General features: G+C 43.5%; 1 protein-coding gene and 1 pseudogene across 1 annotated transcript; both read right to left on the reverse strand.

Moving 5' to 3' along the window:
• Positions 1-241: 241 nt before the first annotated feature.
• Positions 242-1,435, reverse strand: LOC111153039 (carbohydrate sulfotransferase 4). The gene has a single exon (XM_022511847.1). It carries the CDS (start codon positions 1,394-1,396, stop codon positions 242-244), a length of 1,155 nt encoding a protein of 384 aa, XP_022367555.1. The 5' UTR covers positions 1,397-1,435.
• A 20,832-nt stretch (positions 1,436-22,267) lies between these two features.
• On the reverse strand, positions 22,268-22,690 carry LOC111153018 (annotated as a pseudogene).
• Between the last annotated feature and the right edge of the window lie 3,076 nt (positions 22,691-25,766).

Genomic DNA, 25,766 nt, shown 5'->3' on the forward strand with positions numbered 1-25,766 from the left:
TGGAGAGGAAGGCCAAAAAGAGAAGGAAGGCAATACTCCTTTGTCAGGGGCGGGATATGCTGCTGAATCTCTTCTAGGCCTGAGTAGAGACACGAACATTTCTCAGCCTGAGCACATGTGGGTGAGACTCAAGCTCCCACGTACACCGACAGAGATGTCATTAAGGCTCAGAAGCCTTCAGTTAACTCGCCTGAGGCTGGTGCCCGCTGGGAACAGAGCCTCTTCCGTCCTCTTGGTGGACTTACTTGGAGGGAGTCCATGCAGACAGAAGGTCCAGGGACAGGTTTTTCTGCTCTTGCTCTGATCTGACAAGGTGGTAGCCCAGCAAAGTCATGGTATCACTGCAGACTTTCTGAAGTCGAGAAACCTTCTTGTAAGGCAAGGTCCAGCGCCAGGCCTGGGAGATATTGAGGGCATTCCTGGCATTAGTGTGGAAGGCGTGACTACCCGTGCCCTTGCCTCTAGTGATGTTGTACACCCAGGTCTGGAGGTGAGGCAAGAATTTCAGTCCCACATATTTATACATTTGGGCAGTCTGGCCAGTGGGGTCCCGGACCAGGTCCTCATAGCGTATGAGCATGTAGCGTTGCCTCAGGGCTTTGGGCAAGGACTGCACAGCCTTATAGATCTCCAGCTGGCTTTGGCAGATGACCTGCATCACAGAGTAAGGCTGATCCTCCTCCTTGAGTTTCTCCCAATGCTCCCCCAACACAGTGCGGCTGTCAAGACTGAGTTCTCCAGTGGTGCGTTCTCGAGAACGGAACACCGCCCGGGGGTCCCGTACCAGGTGCACAATGTGCAGATTGAGGGAGGGGTCTCTCAGCAGTGGGTAGAGCACCTTCAGGTTAAAGAAGCGCACCTCCTTGAGCACCACGTGGCTGTAGGAGCGACAGGCCTTCTCTACCACCTCAAAAGGCTGCTGACTGCACAGAAGCTTGCAGTGAGTCTGGGGGATGATCATATCCCGGGAGAAGACGTTGCAGGCAGGCGGGGAGCACAGGGCCCTGCTGTTCTCCCACTGGAAGAGGCTGGACTGTCTTCGAGGACCGGGTTTCATGTAGGCATCAAAGACACTCATGTCACACAGAAAAACAGCACGGATCAGGTCCCTCACTGCCATCTGCAGCCTCCAGGCGGTGCTGTGTGTGAAGGTCATCCAGATGTGCCAGGCGGGCTCCATCAGGTAGAAGACGTCCGGGTGCTGTGCAAAAAGCTGTCCCACAAAAGAAGAGCCGGAGCGCCAGGAAGACAGGACCAGCACGTGCATGGGCTTGGGCTCCGCCTTGGTGGACAGGGAGTTGAAGTTGTGGCCATATAGGTGGAAGAACAGGGCAAAGATGGCCACCTGGGAAATCAGAAACAGCAGTGGCCTCATTTTTTTGGGCAGTATCATCATGGCGAAGTGGAAGAACTTTAAGGAACAAGCAGAAGGGCTGTGTTAGGCTTCCGTTTTGGTGTCTGCCTTCCATCCCCTTTCTTGACAAAGCCATTTTTTTCCCCTGACCCCCAGCAAGGAGCAACCTAGAGCGCCAGAAACTTCTGGCAGCCAACTATGTAAATCCTTTTAATCAATTCCCATCCCTTGCAGTTAGTGTGTCATTAAGTTCTATTTATTTTAGGCTCTTTACTTCCTTCTTCCTGGTCTTTCTTGTCCAGTGAGTTACCAAAAGTGCCTGAACATAGCCATATTTCATCGACTTAGAGGAATAGCTCCACTCTGACACCTTGGTGACATGCATGCCTCCACACAGGCCATTTAGGCAAAGCTTAACCACAGTCTCACCAAATTTTGGCTGAATGCTCTGTGATTCCTTCTGAAACTAAGGGAAATAAGCTGACTTGGGAGGAATGACCTCAAGGCCACCGTTCACCTACCTCTCCTGTCTTGAGGGAAATTGCCATAGGCCATTTCTCATTACCTTCCTTCATCTCAACCAAGCACAGGCTTCAGTCCCCTAAAGGATATGGCTGCAGGCTGTAAAACTGTTTGGCTCGAGTTTGGAGTTGTCTCCTCAGTGGCAGAGCCAGTTGCCCATGGCACCTGTCATCTGGTCCCCTCTGGTTTGGCATCATCCTGTGGGTTTAGGAGGAACTGGCCCAGTGCTGACCTGACATCTGTATAGCTCGGAAACTGTCTGAATCTATTTAGCTTTAATTGTTGTCTCCTTAACAGCTGACTCGGTGGCAGTGTGGCAAACCAAGCTAAGAGCTACAGTTACCTGCGACCTGTTAGCCACTGTGCTGCTGCTTGGGGGAATGCTTAACTGCTTGACACAATCCAATCAGGGCATCTCAGTACAGATGGCCAGGTTATGTACTGCACAACCCTAGAGAATGCCATCTCCTCAAAATTTTAAGATATTTTTTATTAAAAAATGTTCTCGTAGGTGACAGTAAAGTATTTTGGTCCAACAGAATAAGAACATTAGGATGATTTTCCAGTTGTTAGATGTTAAACATCTAGAGATGGGTGCCTGGGTGCTCAGTCAGTTAAGCGGCCAACTCTTGATTGAGCCCCATTTTGGGTTCCATGCTTAGTAGGGAGTCTGCTTGGGATTCTCTTTCTCCCTCTCCCCGCTGCTTGTGCAGTCCCTTGAAATAAATCAATTAAATAAATAAATAAATATATAAATACATAAAATCTTTTAAAAAATATCTAGAGAAATGAATTCTACTTAATATTTCACACTAAGACTCATACAGACTGGTGGCAGCCCTCAACTTACTCCCTTTATAATCAAGGCTGAAAAGACCATGGTTCCCACTGCCATGCTAGAATGTTATTCTGAGGGTTTTTTTAATGGTTTAAGGTTAATGGTTCTTTAAGGGTTAAGATGAATCTGGATCATTTGGGGTGACTTCGTAGCACAAACAACTACTGAGAGATAGAACAGAATAGCTGTTTCACACAGTGTAAAATATTAATAGTAGCAAGGTGCTGGTTTTTTAAAAAAACATCTTATTTTGGCATAATCTGCATACCCAATATGGGGCTCAAACTCACAATCCTGCAATCAAAAAGTCCCATGCTCCGACGTCCACGACTGAGCCAGCCAGGCACCCACAGGGTGCTAATTATTATACACCCAAGATATTCTTCCTTCCAGCTTTAAAAAACAAAATACATTAGGGGTGCCTGGGCAACTCAGTCGGTTAAGCATCTGCCTTGGGCTTAGTGAGCCTGCTTCTCCCTCTCCCTCTGCCTGCCACTCCCCCTGCTTGTGTTCTCTCTCTGTGTCGAATAAATAAAATCTTTTAAAAAAATAAATAAAATAAGGCTTCCTACAATCCTGCATGCACACAGGACTTAACGGGAACACGTACCAGCCTGAGTCTCTAGCCTGTCACACTGCAAGTCTTTAACAGGTGTCGGCGGGGTGGGGGGTGGAGTACTATGACAAGCAGTTCTGTCTGTGGATGAAGATTATAGTTAAATTAGAAAACTTCTAGAGCTCTTTGTAAACAGTGTTAATGATATACCTTAATGACGGGTCACAGTATTTTTCTGGGGGAAAGAACACCTAAGAATTTTACCAGCTGTTGAATCAGTAACTTCCACTGTACTCACAGCTAGGATAAATCTGCTTGCTGATGTTTGGTTGTTACTGTACAGAGAAAGTCTACTCCAGTCCATATCCCCCATCTGCCTGTTTCCCACCTTGCCCCCAGATAGCAACTGGATTTCTTATGTGTCTTTTCATTTGCTTTCTACACACCCAAGAAAATTCAAATGTATGTGTAGTCTTAATTTTCCCCCTCTTTATAACAGAAAACATAGCAAACTATACACACCTTGCTTTTTTTTAACTTTATAGTGTGTCTTGGCGAGCTTTCCATGGTAGCACATAAAGCACTTCCTCACTCCATTTTACCACCACATAGAGTTCTATCATGCAGATACACCACAATTTATTTAGTTGCCTCATTGCTTGGCTTCTGGCTTATTTCCAGCTCTTTTGCCATTTCAGAAACATCGGTAATGACCTGATGCTTATACATCATTACACGTTTATGTAAACTAAATCCCCAGAAGGGGAACTGCAGAGTCAAAAAATACACGTGCGTGTAGCTTTGCCATCTGTCACCCGGATGGTCTTCATACTTGTCACAAACCATTCATTTTATCCAGAGCTGCAGAAATTCTAGGGTATAGATTTTCAAGGAGGAATATATAAATATAAAAGCAAGTTTATAGGTTGCTTCCTGAAGAGATGCAGCATGCTTCCCTTGGAAGTCCCCTGAACCTTCTGGGAAGTATGTACTGACCCAAGCCAAACCTTGTGCCATAGAAACTCTTCTCTTGCATTCATTACAACAATGTATTTCCTCCTTATTGCCAAAAGGATCCAGTGAGGGTCATCTCTCCTTCATGGCCAAGGTTACTTTGCTATGTGCCAGGGAAATGTCAGTGAGTGGTAATTCCTTCCTTTGCCCTGAAGGTTAGAACAGGAGAAGCTAAGATATGCTCTTAGGTCTTTCAGACTCAAGCCCAAGAGGAAATTATTAGAAACTAGGACATTATTAATAACAGCCCAAGATTGGCCTCCTCTACCCCTACCTCCCAAAGACTTAGGAAATGCCTTTAGCAAGAGATCCTCTCCCAAAGGTAATGTGAGTATCTGGAAAATTTTGGAACAAAGATAGGAAACAACAAAGCAAAAGAGAGAGAAAAGTAAAGAAGAGAAAGCCTTGAACTGTGCACATTTATAAGGAAAGCATGGTAGAATTTTATATGCAGGGCCTGTAATCAACTCAAAAAGAAACTAACATTTCTTAAGGATTGGGAATATAGATCTTTCAGAGTTATACTCTCTCCCTAATCCTGGCTTTGGACCAACTCAGTGTCCTGAGCAGGATCAATGGCTCTAAGTCCTCCCTGCATACAAGTAGCTCCTGGCTTCATGCCCGTTCTCTCCCAGAGCTGGAGCCACGCCTCCTGACCTGTCCCCAGTTATCCTCAGGCTTCAGTTGTTCACAGTTCTCAGGAATTCCCATGGAAACCCTTTGATTTCTTTCTCTGCTTTTTCTTACCATAGCATTCATGCTGGCCAGGAAGAAAATATGCTTTTGAAAAGTGAGTCCCATCTCTTGTCACTGGGATCTAGGTACTTCCTGGATCTAGGCAACCCATGATGGGGCTAGCCAGGACAGCCAAGAAATACCACAGGCAAAGCTCAGGTCTGCAGAGATCGTAATCAGCAGTAGAGATGGATACTCTTGAGGGCCTGGGAGAAGCAAGCAAATGTGGCTCCATGAAGAAAGGGCAAATTGGGTTTTTTATGGCAGTCTCCTCTAATCTAAGTTCCACCTCTCCCCTTGTCCTGCACTAACCTCCTCTATAGTCCTTGGAGTTGGTAAGCGTTTGTGAGAAGTGTGTGTCACGACTCCATTTCCGAGTCCCTGATCCACCTTCCCAAGTGTTCTTTCCTGGCTGTTGCGTTGCAAGCTTGAACCCCTCCCGCCCTGTTGTCAGAATCCCCACTGTGCTCATCTCTGGCCTGGCCTTTGACAGTAAGTAGCCTTTTTCTTCTGTCTCTCAAATTCCCCATCAACCACTGCTGCCCAAACCTGTCTTTCCTAAAGCACAAGTCTATCAGTCCTCTCCTTGACATCCTTCTGTAACTTTACAGCACACACAGGATTAAATCAAAATCCCCAAGACTTGTAGCCTGGGGCCTTCATGGTCTGGTCTTTGATCCCCTGTCAGTCTCCTGCTTTTCAGCACTTTAGGCACCAGACTTTACTTTTAGTTCTTTCCTGTTATTTAGAAGCCCTTCCTCCCAAGATCGAGTTCTCTAAACTTTCAAGTAGCATCCATCTCTCACTCTAGAGTAAATAGCCATAGAAGAATTTATTTCTACCACTGGTCTGCTTAAGGGTAAATACTATGTCTTATCTTGTAAGTGATTAAGGCTCTTTAAATACTTGTTGATTAAATCAGTAGTTGAATAGGGGAAGAGGAATAATGGCTGGAAAGCAGATAACCGAATGAGATCCTTTGAGAAACGGAAACTTTTTAAAATGCACAGGGGTGTCTCTGTAGTATCAGTTACTAAAATTTTTTTTTTTAAAGATTTTATTTATTTATTTGACAGAGAGAGATCACAAGTAGACGGAGAGGCAGGCAGAGAGAGAGAGAGGAGGAAGCAGGCTTCTTGCTGAGCAGAGAGCCCGATGCGGGACTCGATCCCAGGACCCTGAGATCATGACCTGAGCCGAAGGCAGCGGCTTAACCCACTGAGCCACCCAGGCGCCCCTCAGTTACTAAAATTTAGGTGATTCTGTTGAATATTGAGCACAGAACCAAAACTATCTCAAGTGTATGGAGCGAAATATTAAAGTTAAAGGCAGAGATTTGATGGTACGGCACAGTTAACCTTACTCCAAAAAAAAAGAGGGGGGGGCGTTCTACAGTGAGTATGTATTAAGGAAGGCTACAAATAAAAAGCCATGAACACTATTTTTTTAAAACTAATAAGAAAGAGAAGCAGGCCATCTGGGTGCTCAGTTGGTTGAGCATCTGACTCTTGATTTCGGCTCAGGTTGTGATCACAGGGTTATGAGATCAGCCTTGCTCAGCGGGGAGTCTGCTTCTCTCCCTCTCTCATCCCTCTTCCTAAATAATTAATCTTAAAAAAGAACTAAATCTTAAAAAAGAAAAAAGAAAAGAAATAAAAGTGTATTGCAAGGCACAAGACCACTCAGACTACTTCTCTTGTCTAACTAGCTAAGTTAGGAAAAGAAAAAAAAAAAACAGAGAAAACCCTCACCACATCCTGTCACCATTGCCCCCCACCCCAGCCAATACTTTAAAAACAGGTTGTGCCAATGAGGGGTGAGTGGCATATTCTTAAAAAACACTATCATCAATATGACCTCACCCGGGAGCCTGGATGACCCCCAAATGGGTACTGTGTAGTTCTTTTAGAAACAAAATGAGTGGGGGCGCGGGGCGTGCCTGGATGACTCAGTCGTTTAAGCCTCTGCCTTCAGCTCAGGTCATGATCTCAGGGTCCTGGGATCCAGCCCTGCATTGGGCTCCCTGCTCAGCGGGGAGCCTTCTTCTCCCTCTCCCTCTGCCTGCCACTCTCCCTGCTTGTGTGCTGTCTCTGTCAAATCAAATCTTTAAAAAAAAAGAGAGAGAGAAAGAAAGAAAGAAAGAAAAAGAAAATGAGGAATTCTGAGGGAAAAAATAACAGGCAATTTAAAGAGCCCTGGATTCCAGCCCCTGGCACATTCCTAACTTAGATCCCCCAGGGAGATTATGCTCCCATAACCCCAAGTTACAGATGGCAGAAGATATTTTCACAAACCGAGAATTCAGAGTCGGATTGGAGAAACCGAAATCCAGACATACACCTACAGACTCAGAAAAACCTCAGGGATAAGCACCTGGGTAAAGGTGACCCTGTGGTAACAAACGCTGATTAGACCGGAAGTGCCAGGAGGGTTGGACCTGGGCCACCACCACTGCTCCGTCTCCAGTGTGCCGGAAACAGCGCCTGCAGCATTTACCGAATGATGACCAAGTAACGTAATCTGTAGAGCAGTTTTTAGTACTTGAGGTGCGCTCATTGATGCGGGCGAGGAAGGTAGGCAAGATAGTTTTATTTTGCACATATAACTGTATTTCACTTCCAATTAGAAGCTCTAGACTGGTCTGAGGCCCTACGGGACAAAAGTCTCTTCTGCTTCGGCTGATGTGCCTGCCTCATAACTTAATCTTTTATGTCTGAGTAGCACTCTCCGCAACTTTGAAAGCCCATTCAGCCACAACCATGACAGCTGATAATTACACAGATAATCCACACACTCATTTTTCAGAATAAGTAAACTGAACGCTAACTGATAGACTCAGCGGTGGAAACAGCCCTACCTGAATCAGACCCCAGGTCTGTTGAGTGTCAGGGATGCGAGCATTCAGTGATCACTTCACACCCTGCCTGAGCTAGAGAACCTACAGCTCCCTCCACCTCCCATCTGCCATTCTCTAGCACCCGAGCAGAGAAGCTCCAGGAAGTATAGAAACTTGAACTCAGAAGCCGGGATCAGAGTAAGTTAGATGCACCAGGAGACCATCTACAGAACATCTATCAGTATAGCCCTACTGGCATTCTCTGCTTTTTCAGATCCTGTGAGAGATGGGGCTGGGTGGGGACGAGGGAGCTATTGGCAAGCAGCTTGTGCTTTTTCAGGAAGATTCTCCAGGTGACTCTGATTTAGCCGTCCTCCACAACCCCCCTTCTCCTCCATTGCCTTTAAAATCCTTAGGTCAGCTGCGGGAGGTTTTCTGATACTCCGTCCCAGGAGCCCTGGGACAATGGCCCCCCTGCGGAGTGGGGTATAAAGAAAACTCTCTTCTTACCTTGATAATAGCTTAGGCTTCTCCACTGCTTTAGAGAGGCTCACTGCTAGCCAAGTTGTGCTTTTCTCCTCTGACTCACCAGCTCCCCTATCGGCTTCCTCTTCCTCCTTGCATTCTGCATAACCGTCCTTACTCAGAACAAATTCCACTGCCCTCTCCCTTCTGCCCGAAGAGTGACCCACCTTCCAAGACGGTGTTGAGAAAGCGCTCACTCCCGAGGAGCCTTGGTATTAGCAGCTTTAACACAGAGAGACTCCGGTGCTGGGAGAGTCTGTTCTCGGTAGACCGGGAGAAGCAAAGAAAAGAAAAAGGAGACCTGGGAGATGAGGTCGATAGGGAAATCAGAGACAATTACAAACCAAATACCCACAAGATCTTAAACTTTATTCTTCCCTTAATCTTATCTCTGTTGCAAAAAAGAGGAGAAAAGCTGAATGCTATTTCTGGATTGTACCTGCCTGCTCACTCCACTGGATTTAGGGAGATAACTTCTTTTTTTTTTTTTTTTTGGCCTCTGTGTCATGTTCAACATCTTCGACCCTTCTTACAGGAGATTTTAACTAGATAATTAGCTAGATGAAATAACTAAATGTATGGGAGGGCAAAAATCTATTGGCATTTAGTGCAAGAAACATAATTACCTCCACAAGAAAAAAAGAAACAAGTTATTAAAACTTGTAGTTTCTTACTAGCTGCGTGGCCTTTGGCATATCACACAACTGTTCTGAGCTACTTCACATGATCTTTGTGAGTGTAAACAACAGAGGAGAATCCTCAAGTAAGTTTAAATTGCAGCCCAGTGTAAAAGCCACTGACTTTGCATTCAGACATCTGGGCAAGCAAGTCCTTCCCACCTCTCCTAGCCCTGGAATATCACTGTAAAATATATATCTACTTTATAAAATTCTTGTGAATGTTAGGGCAGGATTAATGCATGTCATACCCCTAATACAATATTATGACAATAATGAATTAAAAAGTGGTAGTTGGACGCCTGGGAGGCGCAGTCGGTTAGACATTTCAGGTCTTGGTTTCAGCTCAGGTCTGACCTCAGGGTCAGATGCGTCCCAAGTCCAGCTCCCCGCTCCGGTTTCTCTTACCCTCTTCCTCTGCTCCTCCCCGCTACGCTATCACTGAAATAAAAAAATAAATGTTGAGAAAAAGTGGTAGTTAATCATAGTACCTCTTTCTTCTTGCTCACTCGCTGGCCCATTTTCTAGGTTTGAAAGAGAGAGCAGGCAGAGTTATAGGAGTCCTAGGATAATCTGTAAAGTGTCTTTCCTGGTTTCCCTCAGCTGAGCCTCCTAAGGCTTCAACACTGGCACAAATGACCAGAACTATAGTGGTGGGATTTCAACTGTGTGGCCCTCCCACTCTCCCAATCTCTCCCCAGCAGGGAGAAGAGACAGATTTTTCTTCCTCAAACTGACTCCATGCTGTACATTGAAGAGCCAGAACCGAACAGTTGGTGGTTCTGCTTTTATTCTTTTTATAAAAGTGAATACTTGTTCCTTATTTAAAAACTTGGAAACTACAAAATGTGTAAGGAAGACAATATAAATCCCTTTAGATTTTGCTGCCCAGAGAAAACCATTCTTGATCTTTTTTCCCAGACATGCAGAAATCTGTATTATTGAGAACACCCTGGAAAATAAAGATTTATACTTGTTTTCCGTTTGTCTTTATTTTAAAACATCTAGAATTACAAAATTAGAATAAGGGCAGGAAGGTACAATGTAACAAGTAACAGAAAGGAACTGCCTCTTAAAAAAAGAAACCAGGACATTCATTATCAGAGCTGTTTCACCATATCCCTCCCCTCCCACAACCTCCTCCCGTCCTTGTTACTCAGAGGTGATCACTGTCGTGGTAAGTGGTTCATTGCTTTTCCTTATGCTTTGTCATCTTTTTTTTTTAAATTTTTTAATTTTTGGGGGTGCCTTGGTGGCTCAGTGGGTTAAGCCTCTGCCTTCAGCTCAGGTCATGATCTCAGGGTCGTGGGATCGAGCCCCGCATCCGGCTCTCTGCTTGGCAGGGAGCCTGCTTTCCCCCCTCTCTCTCTGCCTGCCTCTCTGCCTACTTGTGATCTCTAAATGTCAAATAAATAAATAAAATCTTTAAAAAAAATTTTTTTTTATTTTTAAGTAATCTCTGCATCCACCGTGTGGCTCAAACTTACAACCCCTAGATCAAGAGTTGCACACTCCACCAACTGAGCCAGCGAGGAGCCCTCTACTCTACAGTCTGTCATCTTAATCAAGACAATTAAAATTTCCCCAATTTGAGCTTTATGTAAGTAGAATCATAGCACATGTGCTTTTTTGATTTTTGCTTTTTTTGGTTTCATATTATACTTGTAAAACTCATCATGATGCTGCATATAGTTATAGGGGCTTTTTAATTTGTTCTGGTTATCCTTGAAACATATTGTGAATATACCACAATTTGTCCACAATCTTATTAACTGACATCTGAAGTGTTTGTAGTTTGGAGCTGTGGTTGAATATTCTTGACCTGTCTCCGGGCACACATTTACACAAGTGTCTCTAGGGGATGCTGAGACATGGGGGGTGTTTGGCTTTGATTTTTTCACCTCATACTATGTAATAAGCGTTTACCCACGTTAACAAATATTTATGGAAAACATTACTTCGAAAGGATTTGTCGTATGCCAACATTCTAGTGCTTGCTCGTCAGACACCGAGATTGTTCCCAGTTTCCCTGTGACACAGAACACTGTGGTAAATATGGCGACCTTAATGATTAATGAAACACTTAGCATACTTCTCAGTACGAGTAGCTGCCCCGCCTCTTTCCTTACAGGTAATACCACAGATCTTAGCCTCTTTATTTTGTGACTCATAGATTAGTTCAGAAGAACTTTCGGAAAGTTTGGGCTGAAAACAGTCATAAGGAAATAGGTATTCACAGTAACAAAAACCCAGGGTATCCCAAACAGAGGGCACTCCCAGGAAGGAATTAGGAGGCACAAAGACTATAAAAGAAGAGAACATAGGGTAGCTCCTGCTTGTTCGGAGCTGGGGACAAGCCAAGCACTGTACTGCGTGCTTACTGGAGTCATTGCATTGTCCTCTTCGCTGTTGCCTTAGGAGGTAATTTCCGTATTTTCCAGATGATAGAATAGAGGCTAGTAGAAGCTAAACAATATATCCACAATTATATGGCTTATAGTGGAAAATTATGGACCCAACCTCCACTCATCGGCAGTGCTGCCTCTCTCTGTGATCATGGACAGGACTAGTGAGTCTATTCCCTTTTGCTGTCCTCCTAAGGGTAGTTAATGGTTCATTCAGGGCAGAACTCTTTCTACAGTTATAGGAATAGAAATTTAACATTCATAAAGAAGAAAGAACTCGCCCAGTTCCCTGTATCACCATGGAATCCTCAGGCCTTGCAGACCTCATGGGGGATTCTACTAGCCTCATGTAAAAAGAAAGAGAGAGAAACTGGGTCTTTGTCGGTCATTGATGAACACCGGTAATTTAACCCAGTCCTTTATACATTCCTTCCATGTTTTTCTGAAGTCTTCCCAAATATAGTGATCACTCAGATATACCAAAATCCCTAAATAATTCATGCCACCTACTGTCTTTTCCTTGAGAGGAATTTGTGCTGGTAGAGTGCCCAGCAGCTAAGGAAAAGCCTCCTTTGGTCACTAGCCTCCGGTTGGCAGTCGGCACATTCAGATACGCGGCTTCCAAGACTCTCTAGTGTTTCACAGCAGGAAGAAATTTGAACGCCAGTGTTTGACATCCAGGCCTTCTGGATGTGGAACAGTCACAGGGAAAACACCATTCCTTTAAGTCCGCACCATCCACAGCACTTTTCTGTGATGAAAAGCTGTTACATATCTGCATTGTCTAATACAACAGCCACTAAGACATGAGGCTGTCGGACACTTGAAATGTGGCTAATGTACCAGATTAGAGAGCTGGGTTAAGGTTGTGTAGATCCAGTCTCTTTTTGAGTCTCAGAAAATTTGATGGAAGATAAAGACCATCTCTCTCTGAAAATGTACACTTGATCATCATACAAATGCAAAATCATATCCAGTTGCAAGGGGTCCCTACTGAAGAATCCTGACAAAGGGCTGTATGTACTTTAAGTGCTTCTCAAAGCATGATTTCAAGAGGGTTGACTCTCAGGGACCACTGTTCAGCAGAGCTTTGTGCTCCATCCCTCCCCCTTGGACTTTTGCCATCTTTAGAGTCTGGAGACCATCCCTCATGGTAAGGAGTCAGCCACTGGGCAGAGTCTGATTTTCTCAGGGGTCAAAAGGAATCTTTCTGCTGGTTATATACTCACTCCTACCTTTACGGAGACCATAGCTTCCTGTGTACAAGGAGTGGAGTTTCTTCATTGCTACACTTGGCTACATGTCTTTCCTGATCACTGACATTAAAAGAACAGTTAGGGGTACCTGGGTGACTTAGTCGGTTAAGTGTCCCACTCTTGATTTTAGCTCATGTCTTGATCTCAGGGTTGTGACATCGAGCTCCGTGTCAGGCTCTGTGCTGGGCATGGGATCTGCTTAAGATTCTCTTTCTTGGGGCACCTGGGTGTCTCTGCCATTAAGCGTCTACCTTCAGCTCAGGTCGTGCTCCCAGGGTCCTGGGAGCGGGTCCAGGATCTCGGCGGGAAGCCTGCTTCTCCCTCTCACACTTCCTTGCTTGTGTTGCCTCTCTGGCTATCTCTGTCTCTGTCAAATAAATAAATAAAATCTTAAAAAAAAGTCAGGCTTTTCTTGAGATCCTTTTCACATGGGGGCTCCAGAATTATCTTTAGTCAATATGAAACAGCCTGCAGTGTGAATGTCAAGACTTGAAACCTGAGTAACATTACCCTCTCTACATTGGTCACCAGCCCTGTGTTACTTACCAAGGCCTGGCGTCTGGCTTGACAAGGGTACAGGCTGGGTTTGGAGAATGGATTCTAGAGGACTACAGCTTTCTACTTTGGTTAAACATCTGCAGGCTGCAAAGGTTGGACCTCGACATCCTAGAGAGTCAGCACCTCCTGAAGAAGTGTGCCAGGAAGGGAATTTTGGTTGCTATAAATCCTGTTATCAAATGGACAATTGCCTTCAGTAGAATCTGCTTTCCTGAGCTGGGCCTTGGGGGCAGACACCTGACTGGGGATCCCCTGGCCCTTATCCTGTGTTAAAAGTATTTGTTTCAATAGTGAGAGAACAAGTTGGATTAGGGAAGGTCAGGATGAAGGAAAAGGTAAACATGGTATTAAGTTTCTTGTTCATTCTTACTTTCTTGCGGCCCCTTAATAGGACAAAGAGGGTGTGAAAATGGGGAATAAAGAGTCAGGAGTTCCTCCTAAAGCTCAGTCTTGTATGTTGTTGGTGGTTCAGGAGCTGGACATTATTGGACAAGAGAGACCTTACCAGGGATTAGATCAAGATATGATCTGAGAAACCAGAAGAAGGAATCACTAGCAAGTTAAGAGGAAAACAAGGGTGTGTAGCATCCTGGAAGCCAAGAGAAAAAGGTGTATCAAGGAGAAAGGAGTAATTAGTTATGTTAAAAGCTTCAGAAATATTAAGAAAGTTAGACTGGATATTGACCATTGGATGTAGCAAGATCGATGTTATTAATGACCTTGACTAGAAGACATTCAAGGAATCCTAAGCATGAAAATCTGTGGGGAGGAAAGGAATTGGAGGTAGGGAAGATAGCCAACTGTCAGTGTCTAAGGGGGATGAGAAATGGGATAGTAGATGGAAGTGAGGTCAAGAGATAGTTTTTTGTTTTGTTTTGTTTTAAGATGGGAGGAATAATAGCTTGTTTACTAATTGGTGGAAATGGTCCTGGACAGAGAGGAGAGTGGTTGGAGTGATGGAATAAGGTGTACATGAGTAGAGAGTTGGCCCAAGTTAGGAGCACATATGGTTCATCCTTATTAATAGGAGGGAAGGTTGACTGAATGAGCCCAGATGCAGGTAGGTGGGGAGGTGATGTTCTGGGAATTCGTGAACATTCTCTTCTTACTCTTTTTATTTTCTTGGTGAACTAGTTGACAGGGTTGTCATCTGAGTCTGAGGATAGGAAAGAAGTTGTAGAAAGTTTGGAGAAAGAGGAGAAGGTATGGAATGGCCATTAATGAGGAAGGGTTAGTAACTACAGGGTTAGTAACTACGCTAGGGTAATGTAAGTAAGACTGATGAGTGACATTGAAGGCCTCTGCAGGTGCATGGTCATAAACTTAAAGTGAGAGCAGTTGTCATAGGTGTGTGAATTTTCGAGCTATGTTCAGCTGTTGCACTTGTGTAGACATAGGTGGAGAGTTAGATTTAATTAAGGCTTGTGTTCTGTCAGAAAGTGTAATGAAATGAGAGAGGAGAAAGGGAGCCAAGGGTGTATTCAAAAGAGTGATTATGATAAAGAGTCACAGAATATAAGTGGGATGAGAGGTGAAACAAGGACACGAAGGGAATAACTGAGCTAAGGAGGAGGACAGGCTTTTCGAGGGGAGGAGGTCAAGGATTTTAGAATAAGCATTTTGGAAGGATCGTCTGTAAGGATGTTGAGATTGTGTCAGAGGTGGGTTACAAAGGAAGAGCGGCCACATGGCTGCAGTAAGAGTAACATAGTCTGGTTAACCTCAGAGTCAAAGCTGGGCAGGGTTAAGAAGGAGGGAAGTAGAATGTTCTGGAAGCAGCAGTGGGGAATATTAGAGATAACAGAGGACAGTGATTATTCCACCGTAGGATAGGGGAGAAAAACAGCCACCACTTGAGAGGGCTGCAGAGGAAGCAGTGTCCTCAGAGGAGACCCCAGTTTCCAGAGCAAAAAGGTGAAGAAAAAATTCAAAGACTTTGAAAAAAAAAAGGGGGGGGATTTTGCTGATTCTGACAATGAATTGATAAGGGTTTCAGGACACGGGGGAGCTGGGAAATGCGGGTCAGAGAACGAGATGTACAGGGCCATTTGGGATGAAATGTGGGAGATAAGGAACCTAGGATCCTGGGCTTCTTGTGTGACTGGCATGAAGCTGGATAAAGGGAATCATGGTAACATGATGGTTTCAAGGAGGACCATCATTGGGTTATTGACTTGGTCTATGGTCTCAAGGTGGCCAAACTGAATACTCTTGGTAGTCTAGGGGCCACTTGTTGTTGCTTGACACTGATGATGTAGAGGTCATTCCTTTCACAGGTTCACTGAGCACTTTCTATGTGCCAGGCACTATGCTAGGTGCTAGTTATACACCAGTAAAATGTGACCCATCCTAAAGGAGTTCCCCAGCATTGGTTATATCACTGAAATTGTGTGGTTGATTGTTACTCAGCATGACGGTGGCATTGGATCATTGCTGCGGAATCCCTTGAGCATAGCTTAAGCTATGCTCAAGCTCAAGACTTAGTCCTGTTTCTCCAACCAATGTTGGGGAACTCCTTTAGGATGGGTCACATTTTACTGGTGTATAACTAGCACTTAGCATAGTGCCTGGCACGTAGAAAGTGCTCCGTGAACCTTGTGAAAGGAATGAATGAATGAACCTTTGTTCAAGCTTTAAAAAGGAACTTGCTGCACAACTGGTGCCAAATTCCCCATAACTAAACAGTGTGATCGAATGAACTCACCCACAGAAAACCCGACTCAATAAGGTTTGTGAAACTACAATAAAAAATAAGCTCTCATCCCACATTAAAGTGCTTTTCTACCACAGATGGTCATATCTTAAACACCGGGGACTCAGTTTCATAGTTTATTATCTTGTGTAGGAAGTTTAGAGATAATCTAAATCCCATAAATATACTTTATTTTTACAAAATATTTATTTATTTATTTGACAGAGAGAAAGTGTGAGAGAGCACAAGCAGGGGTAACAGCAGAGGGAGAGGGAGAAGCAGGCTTCCCACTGAGCAGGGACCCTGATGAAGGGCTTGATCTCTGGACCCTGAGATCATGACCTGAGCCGAAGGCAGATGCTTAACTGACTGAGCCACCCAGGTGCCCCCGTTTTTAATTTTTTTAGGAACCTCCGTACTCTTTTCCACAGTGGCTGCACCAGTTTGAATTTCCACCAACAGTCCCTGAGGGTTTCTTTTCCTCTGCTTCTTCACCAACTCTTGTTTGTTGTATTTTTTATTGAAGCCAGAGAAGATCATATTTGTGAAAGGTCAGCAATCACTTGGTATGGCATGTTTTGGGAACTTCTTGAGTAATTTTACCAAAGAAGAAAGATTCTGCAGAGAACTAGTAAACAAGACTGGGAGTAACAAATACAATGTTAGATGTCAGTTACATGTACATTTTTTATAAAACGTTGGAAGTGGCAGGGCAGAATGGATTCCAGTTGTGGAAGTCCTTGAATAAAAGGTTAGGGACATTTTGACATTATCTTTTGCTCAGGAGAGATAGTTCAACAGCTCTTGAGCAAAGGAGTGACATAATAAAAGATTGGGTGAATCTTAACTGCTAGATTCTAGCAGTATTGTGTGTGATGGTTTTCACAGGAACACATTTAATAGTCATATTAAATTTATGATTTATGCTGGATGTAAATGACCAAGGAATTTTTTTTTAAGATTTTATTTATTTATTTGACAGAGATCACAAGTAGGCAGAGAGGCAGGCAGAGAGAGAGAGGAAGAAGCAGGCTCTCTGCTGAGCAGAGAGCCTGATGCAGGGCTCGATTCCAGGACCCTGGGATCATGACCTGGGCCGAAGGCAGAGGCTTTAACCCACTGAGCCACCCAGGTGCCCCCAAGGAATTATTTTGAAATCATAAGATATGCTATTCTCTTCCTGAGAGTCATTTAGCTTGTTGTGCGTTAGGAGTCCTTGAGCTACTACCTTTCCCCCTCTGGCTCTTGGGCTGTCTCATTTTCTTCTATTCTGATTTTAATACACTCCCCTGTCTCTGCTTGTCCAGTTCTATAAAAAACTGTTACAGCCAGGGGTAGAAGTCAGAAGTAAGATCAAATGGGACTCCATGTAGCTAAAACCAGAATCAATATTGGGATAAACTTTTCTAGGCACCTTTTCCAAAGACACATCTCACCTGAGTTTTGGTAGTATTTACCTTTTGGGTGTGAGGGTGTCATTGTGTTCTTGAAAATGTTTCTTAATCTACCAATTATATTTGCTACGTGGGTGTCACTATTTCTTTTTATTCAAGTGGAACTTAGAGTCAGGAAGGTACATATCTTACCCAAATCTTCTGTCATGTTAGAGATAGAAGCATGTCTTTTCATACTCCATTCCTTTATACCCCCTTTTTTTTAAAAGAATGTTCTCCTCTCCACCTCACTCCCAATTTCACCTTAAAAACTCCCATTCAGCTTTTTGAACCCTGTTCAGAAATGCCTTTTCTGTGCAACCTTTCCTTATCCCCATGCCCAGTTCTTTCTCCTCTCACCCCCCACCTCCCTGATAGAAATGATCATTCTCTGGGTTGTATGAACGTCTGTAATTATGCATATTCCTTTACATGTCTGACTCTCCTGTTGGACTGTAGGAGCCTTGGTGTTCCTCCCTTTTGTGTCCCCAGCACCAGGCTGGGAATCACAGTAGGAACTCTGTCAATGTTGCAAACCCAAAGGGAGAGAATCAAAAAGGAAAATTCTGAACTCTCCTAACAATCTAAGCAGAAGATTAAGGGGCAACACCCCAAACCATCTCCACCTAGATTCATGTTTTTCGTCTTTAGAATGTTTGGGAGTGGAAGTTTCCCAGCCTTCCTACAGCCATCAAGGAGATGTCAGTGCTGCCCCTCAGGGGTTCCCCCATGGACTCCCAAAGTTGTGTGCTGAGCTCTTCCCACGACACCTTGACCCCTCCCAGGGGCTCCGCCAGGTGTGGTTCCTTTTTCCGGCTCACTGAGTCTTCTGTGTGGATGCTTACTCTACTCGCTTTGTCCTGGTTTTCTCACATCTCCTCCATCCAAGAACTTTGTTTTCTTCCTCTGGAGGAGATCCGTCTTCCCCACCATATCCTCCTCCACCCACTGCTTCCCAGGAGAGCAGGCAAGAGGAGGCATTTTCTGGGCCCTTTTGTGTGTTTTCTTTTACTTGATGTACCTTCCTCCAGTTTTTCAAATCTGAAATCAGATAGGCATGAAGTGTAGTCAGTAGACAGTGAGGACTGAATGAAAACGAGCACGGTTTATTTAGGGGGCGAGAAGTTTACACTGGCAGGCCGGCTCTTCCAGCTCCTTCCAGCTTCCTACAGTTACAGCCTCTGGTACCACTGGCTTAGGGCTGAATCTGGCACGTGGGTCTTAGGGAAACCAAGGCACAAAGCTTCACACACAGCTCGGTTCTCAGGGTGCCAAAAGAACCAGGGAATGAGCAGGCAAGTTTCAAGGGCTGGGTGGGGGACCAGTTAGGAGAGGCTGAGGGTGGACAGCGGGGCAAAAGTGTGCTGATAACCCCTTTGAACTCCTCAAATGTGTAACAAAGCACAGCCCAGGTGACCCCACTGCTCTTACCTTTAATGTCTTTTTCCAAGTACTTTCCCCGGTGGCACAGTCAGGTCATTGTTCAACCATGCCCCCCCCCCCACCCCAATCCCTGCATTTCATTGAGGGAACAATTTATATGAGAGTCACCCCAGGCCCCAGACTATAAATTGTTGGAAATGGAGAGTTTGGCCTAGGAGAAGAGAAGGAAGCAGGATTGACCAGTCCCCTGTGGAGAGGAAGTAGAAAAGAGATAGAAAACACACGAATGGTGATTTTTCCTTGTATTTTTCTGTAGCAAGTCTCCACAAGAAGGATGTTTCAAGCTTCTATAGCAACAGTTTTCCTAAACACATAATATAATCACATAAAACAATTATAATCTTTCTGGAGTCTTGAAATTAACAAACATTTCTTTTTTTAAAAAATGCAAACATCTGAAACCTGGAATGTTAACAGCGGTTATTAACAGTCAAGGTTCCCATAAGAAGTAGAAGGTACGCAAAGTTGCGATTTAGTAGGGAATTTCAGCTTACAGAAATGTAAGCAGTGGGCACCTGGGTGGCTCAGTGGGTTTAGCCTCTGCCTTCAGCTCAGGTCATGGTCTCAGGGTCCTGGGATCGAGCCCCACATCGGGCTCTCTGCTCAGCAGGGAGCCTGCTTCTTCCTCTCTCTCTGCCTGCCTCTCTGCCTACTTGTGATCTCTCTGTGTCAAATAAATAAATAAAATCTTTAAAAAATAAAATATTATTTATCTTGATGACTGAATTTTTTAGCATTGCCCGCCCCCTTTAAATTTTGTGCCATTGGCCACACTCTCATCCTGGCTCTAGAGGGATTCCCTCTGGATAAAGGTATTGCAGGTGGTTTTTATTTTCTCATTTTTGCTGACCTGTATGTTCTAATTTTTCAAGTGAATGTGTATTCCTTGTATAATAAAAACAAATGCAAAATTTTCCTCTTTGAAAGTAGGGATCCTGGGACACCTGAGTGGCTGTCAGTTAAGTGGTTAAACATCTGCCTTCAGCTCAGGTCCTGATCCTGGGGTCCTGGGATTGAGCCCCGTGCTGGGCTCCCTGCTAAGCAGGGAATCTGCTTCCCTCTCTCTCTCTGCCCTTCCTCCCCAGCTCATGATCTCTCTGTCTCTCAAATAAAAAAATAAAATCTTTTAAAAAAGAACTTAAAAACAAAAGTAGGGACTCTTATTCATGCAACATAGAGCAGACTCAGCAAGAAAATCAAACGTTTGTTGAACGAGTGAATTAAAAAATGTGTATATCAACTCTATTTCCAAATCCCACCTCTTCCCAATTTCTCAAATGCCACTTTCTCATGAAATATTTCCTTATATCCCCAATCACATTGGCCTGTGAAGGCCTATACAATGTGTACATGGGGCACCCCCGTCTCTTCGTGGCCCCCCCTCCTCCTGCCACTTGCCCTCTCCCTCACTTGGTTCCTCTACGTGAGCCCCCTCCTGGCTGTCACTTCTGGTGCGTGGGGAGCAATTGATTAATATTTGGTGAATGAATAAGTGAGTGAATGTGGCCTTTCCCTTTTTTTTGTATCATTCCTGGCATAATCTGTTTTGTTCTATATAGACGTGTATTTATCTTACCTCCCCTCTTCTTAAGCAACTCAGGCCATCTTCCTACTCATTTTGATGTGACCATTGGTGCCTGGCACATTGCTTGGAATGTAATTAGTGACAACCACTAACAACGAGAGTAGGGAGAGTCATTTTCTTGAGCCAAGCCTTGTGTTATACATTTACAGGTATCCATCACCTCATTTATTTACCTAAATGACTGTGAGGCTGCAACATCCATAGGAGTGCAAGTAGTCGTAAAAGAGAACTTTTGTTTTTAGTTGCACTTTTACAGTTAAGGAAGGCAAGGCGTAGAGAGGTTAAGTCGCACGGCGGAGATCACATTGATAATAAGTGACATGACAGGAAACTGCAGTCCCAAATTATACCAGATCAGTAGTTCTCAGAGTGTAGTCCAGGAGCCACTGGGGTTCCCAAAGTCCTTCAAGGGGTCTGTACGCTGAAAACCACTCTTGTGTGCCTGCAGTGATTTTCTCAAGGCTACATGCCTATGTGCTATCAAACACCTAAAAATGCAAAAGTAGGGATAAGAATCCCGCTGTCATCTGTTAAGCCAGACATTAAAGAGACTTCCAGAAATGTAAAAGAATGCCAATGTTTTCACTTCATTTTTTAATGTTTTGTAAAATATGGTTGTTTTTCATAAAACATATTGTTTATGTTAGCATGTAATGTGATTACTATTGTTATTTTAAAATAAATTAACAAATACTTAAAAATTTTATTGGTGTTAATTTCTAAGATGGTCAATATCAGTAGATGTGGCCCACATTTAAACAAAAACTCTTTGGGGTCCTCAGCGTCTTTAAGAGTATTATGGGGCCCAGGGATCAAATTGCTTGAGTATTAGATGTACTAGGTAATGTTTAAGTTTCTTAGCAGCTCTAAAATTTCAGGGTTCTCTACTCATGAAGCAGTTTAGGTCATACATAACTTTTGGAAGGCAGGGGCAGGGGCTGCAGGTCACGAGGCAGTCTCTGGGGCAGCTCAGGGAAGAGGGGCCATCTTGGGATTGGATTCTGTGTCAAGGTTCCACTTTGTTTCACTGGTCTTGGGCACCTGGATTTATTCTGCTCTTAATTGCTCTGCGGACTTCTGGAAACTCCTGTTCCTGTTTTGGACTCACCCATAACTCCCAGTTATGATTCAGTTCTCCAAGACTCATTATTTTAATCTTTGTCCCTTATCCTCTTTAATGCTTCTATGATGTGTGTCACTGTTTACCTTGACCCTTGACTAGACCCTGCTGCCAACTTTTATTTTATCTTCCAACCAGGTTTATTGAACATATGAAAATTCTGTGTACAAAGTGACATGGACCTGCTGCTTCAAAACATGATCCTTTCTTACTAATATTTTGATAAGTCAGTCCATTGAGTGTCCAAAAGCAACTTACTCTAAAATTAATAGGAAAGTGCCCAATACACACTAAAGAAATGGCCTCACTACTGGAACTTTAATAGTTCTATAAGGTAATTAACATTGAGCCCCTGTGACAGGCTGTGGGTGAACTTATATGAGATATCAAGAGATCATTTTGTGCAATGCCACTATGATGCCAGCATATTTCTGGATCATCACGTTCCATTATCTTTTTTTAAAAATTTTTATTTATTTATTTGACAGAGAGAGATCACAAGTAGGCAGAGAGGCAGGCAGAGAGAGAGGAGGAAGCAGGCTCCCTGCTGAGCAGAGAGCCCAACACGTGGCTCCATCACAAGACATGAGATCATGACCTGGGCCGAAGGCAGAGGCTTAATCCACTGCGCCACCGAGGCGCCCCGTCATTATTTTTTTTTTTTTTTTTTGTAGTTTTAGGGTTTTATTAATGCAAATATGACGTGTACACAAGCTGACTATTCATTTTCTTCGAGGCACAGCCTGGCATTGGGATTGGTAACTCTGACTGCCGGTTGGGCTGCTCTTTCCACAATGGCTTTGTGGTTCTTGGAGGAGACATTGTGAGCAGTCGCCGCACAGTAAGATTTGTTGCCCGTCAGGAGCACTTCAAACTCCTTGACATTGTGGACTAGGAACTCCGCAAGGGATTTCCTTGCAGAGTGTAGTTAATGCAGTTAACGTTTTTTTTTGTTTCTCAGGTAACTAATGTTGGGCATCAAGATCTGGCCCTTGAATCTTCAGTGCACCCTATTGTCAATGCCTCTGGGCTTCCGCCTGTTGCACTTAATTTTGACCTATCGGTCTGACTGGTGCTGGATGGACTTCTTGGTCTTCTTTTTAATGATCTTGGGCTTCACCAGAGGTCTGAGGGCAGCCATGATGCCCAGTAATAGATGGCTGCCACCTGTGCAGGCAGAGCCGAGGAAGAGAAGGGAACCATGTTCCCATTATCGGATTCCAGACACACCACAGGAATATCGGTGAGGTCTGAGGTTAGCGTAGCTGCTTGCTGGACTAGAACAGATATCACCCCAGCGTGCTCATCTGATGGCATCCCACAGCAGCCCAGATTAAGTCCTTGCACATCTGTGCCCAGGACTCCAACAATGGCTCGATTCTTCGTTGTGTCCTCCAAGTGCTGCTCCAAGGTCGTCTTCATCCCGCCTGCTGTCCATCCAGCCCTGCCCTGCTGCCAACTTTCTATACTTACTCTTCCATAAATGAAGGTCTTACAATATCCAAATACTTCCTGAACAACAGATTAGCCCCAAATACCTTATTTCATGTTGTCCAAGGGATATACGGGGTTACAACAGATTTCATGATTTAAATTCTTTCTCATTGATTATGTATGGGGCGGTAAAGAGGTGGAAACTCGGGAAAGGGAAACTCGTTCTTTTGTAATACCTTTTGAATTACTAGCCAAAAAATAAACTAAAACTTTGTTTCAAATGAAGCAAAAAATTAATTTATCCTGAAATAACTTCCTTGTTAAATTATCATTAAGTTATCATTCTACCCTGGGAATGCTCATCTTGCAGGGTGCTTACAGAAGTACAAAGTGTAACACAGATCACTGGACAGTGAAAAATGAATGTGCCTTTTGGGATGGAAACTGCTTTGGGGAGCTTTATGGTTGTTTTTTTTTTTTTTTTCTGCTTTTCAGTTAACCGAGGCACAGTTTGATGGAACAGACTGAGAATATTCATGGGCCTCTATTATTTCATGAAAATGATATTTTATAGAAATCCATAAACTTAGATAGAGTATATATTGTATATATAGTATACATACTGGATATGTTTTATACTTTCTGTTAATTTGCTGGTATTTGATGTAATTGGTGATTTCTTCATGCTCTGTGGATGCATGTGGAGAAAGAAGGTGCTATTCCCAACTAAGACATTTATCTGCTGTGAGATCTTTGGCCAAGTCTTGCCCCGGATCTCCATGACCCATGTCTGTCCCACAGAGGGAAGACTTGCCTTTGAGGGACAGTTGTGAGGAAAACATAAGGTCCAGACCTCAAAGCCTTTTGGAAATTTAGAAGTACTATTCGAAACCTAAGTAATAGTAGTAGTAGTAACTATTTCTCATGCTTAATTCTCAGAACACTATGGAAGGAAACCGAAAACTAAACATTGGCTCAGCTTGCCAGATTAGAACAAGAAGGCTAAATTCCAAAGCAAGTCAGTGGTGGAGCCTGCTCTATCTGCCTTTCTCCAGCCCAAAAAATATCCTTGAAGCTGGAGGTCTGTCTGGGTCAGTGGTCTTCAAAGTGGGAATAGCACCATCTATTTCCAGATCCTCAGCTTTGTGTGGGAGCATGGCTGCTTGCTCGCCCTGGTTCTCCTTCCCAAAACCCTACTCTCGGGTTCTCCTTCCCAAAACTGATTTACAATCTGCCCTTCTGCTTGATAAAAAGAATGCGTGCTCCTAACCTGCCCTGCACTGCCCGGGGGAGTCAAAACCTCTGGGGCACCAAACAAAGAGACACTTTGAAATATAGATTTCTGAAAAGGATCCTTTAATAATTAATCAAAGGGGAAAAAATCCTGCCTCCCTTTTGTCTTCCATTGTCTTGTACTTTTTTTTATTGGGAGGAATTGGCCTGTGTTATGACAGTCTGAATTCAGATACTGTGTACCGACGCAGTGGGGTGCAGGTGACTCCACTTCTTCCATCTCTGGTTCATTGTTGAAAAACCTTTGCTCCTAGCAACAACCCCACAAAATCAAAACAAACATCCAATCTTCAGAATGCCTACCCCCCCATATTTAAGATAAGCTGTTCCATTCAGTATGTTTCATTCAGTACTCACCCCAGGACATCTTTTGTGGAAAGAAAAGGTACCTCTAAATGGGTACAGTTAATAACGCTGATTCCTTTCAAGGAAACTTCATCTGGGACTATCATATTATTCAAGATACACTGCATCAATTTGCCAGCAAAAGTTCCATGTGATTTCTTTCAGATTTTCTGTGCATTAATCGATACAGTATTTATTTATTTATTTATTTATTTTTAAAAGATTTTATTTATTTATTTGACAGAGAGAGATCACAAGTAGACAAAGAGGCAGGCAGAGAGGGAGAGAGGGAAGCAGGCTCCCTGCTGAGCAAAGAGCCCGATGCGGGACTCGATCCCAGGACCCTGAGATCATGACCTGAGCCGAAGGCAGCGGCTTAACCCACTGAGCCACCCAGGCACCCATCGATACAGTATTTAATAAGGTACTTTTATCAAAGCATATCTTGAAATATTTATTCCAATAGCAGTCAATCCTCAACTTATTTCACTTATAAAATGTTTAATGATGCGAGTGTTGGGCTAATTAGCGCAATATGCCTTTCTCTTTCATTGGAAAGTTCAGTCATGATGTCAAGCAAAAATAGTAAAGTTAAGTTCTGATTTTTATACATCGTTTTATTTTCAAAAACTGAACACCTGGTATTTATATATGCACATGCACATATCAAAGAAATATTGTATCTTCCTTGTATTTCTTGCTTTGTAAATAACTTACAGTGTTGAATTTATATTGAAACATAATTAAGTGATGACAAATAGCATAATTACCTTGTTTTTATAAATTATTCTAAATGTGAATAATTATATAAGAGCTGCATTATTTGAATCTTACCTGCTTTTAGTAATGTGTTGTACCAGATGTGTTCCATAACTTATTTCTCAGTAGTTCTTATAATATTCCTCAAAAATGCCTATTAACACATTTACTTGACTTTTAAAAGTTAGGCAGAAATTAACTCTGATGTAGTTTGTTGGTTTGAAAATGAGGATCAGAGTTTACAATTAGGTAGTATGATGCATGTTTTTCATAAATGGAATGAGACTTATCTCCAAGACTTTTTAAAAAAATATATTTAAAATGTGGGATGAGGAAATTACTTTTATTGAAAAAATATTGGTACTTGGGTGGCTCAGTGGGTTAAG

This window comes from Enhydra lutris, unplaced genomic scaffold (assembly GCF_002288905.1).
Source record: "Enhydra lutris kenyoni isolate GAN:26980312 unplaced genomic scaffold, ASM228890v2 scaffoldscaffold30, whole genome shotgun sequence".
NCBI lineage: Eukaryota > Metazoa > Chordata > Mammalia > Carnivora > Mustelidae > Enhydra > Enhydra lutris.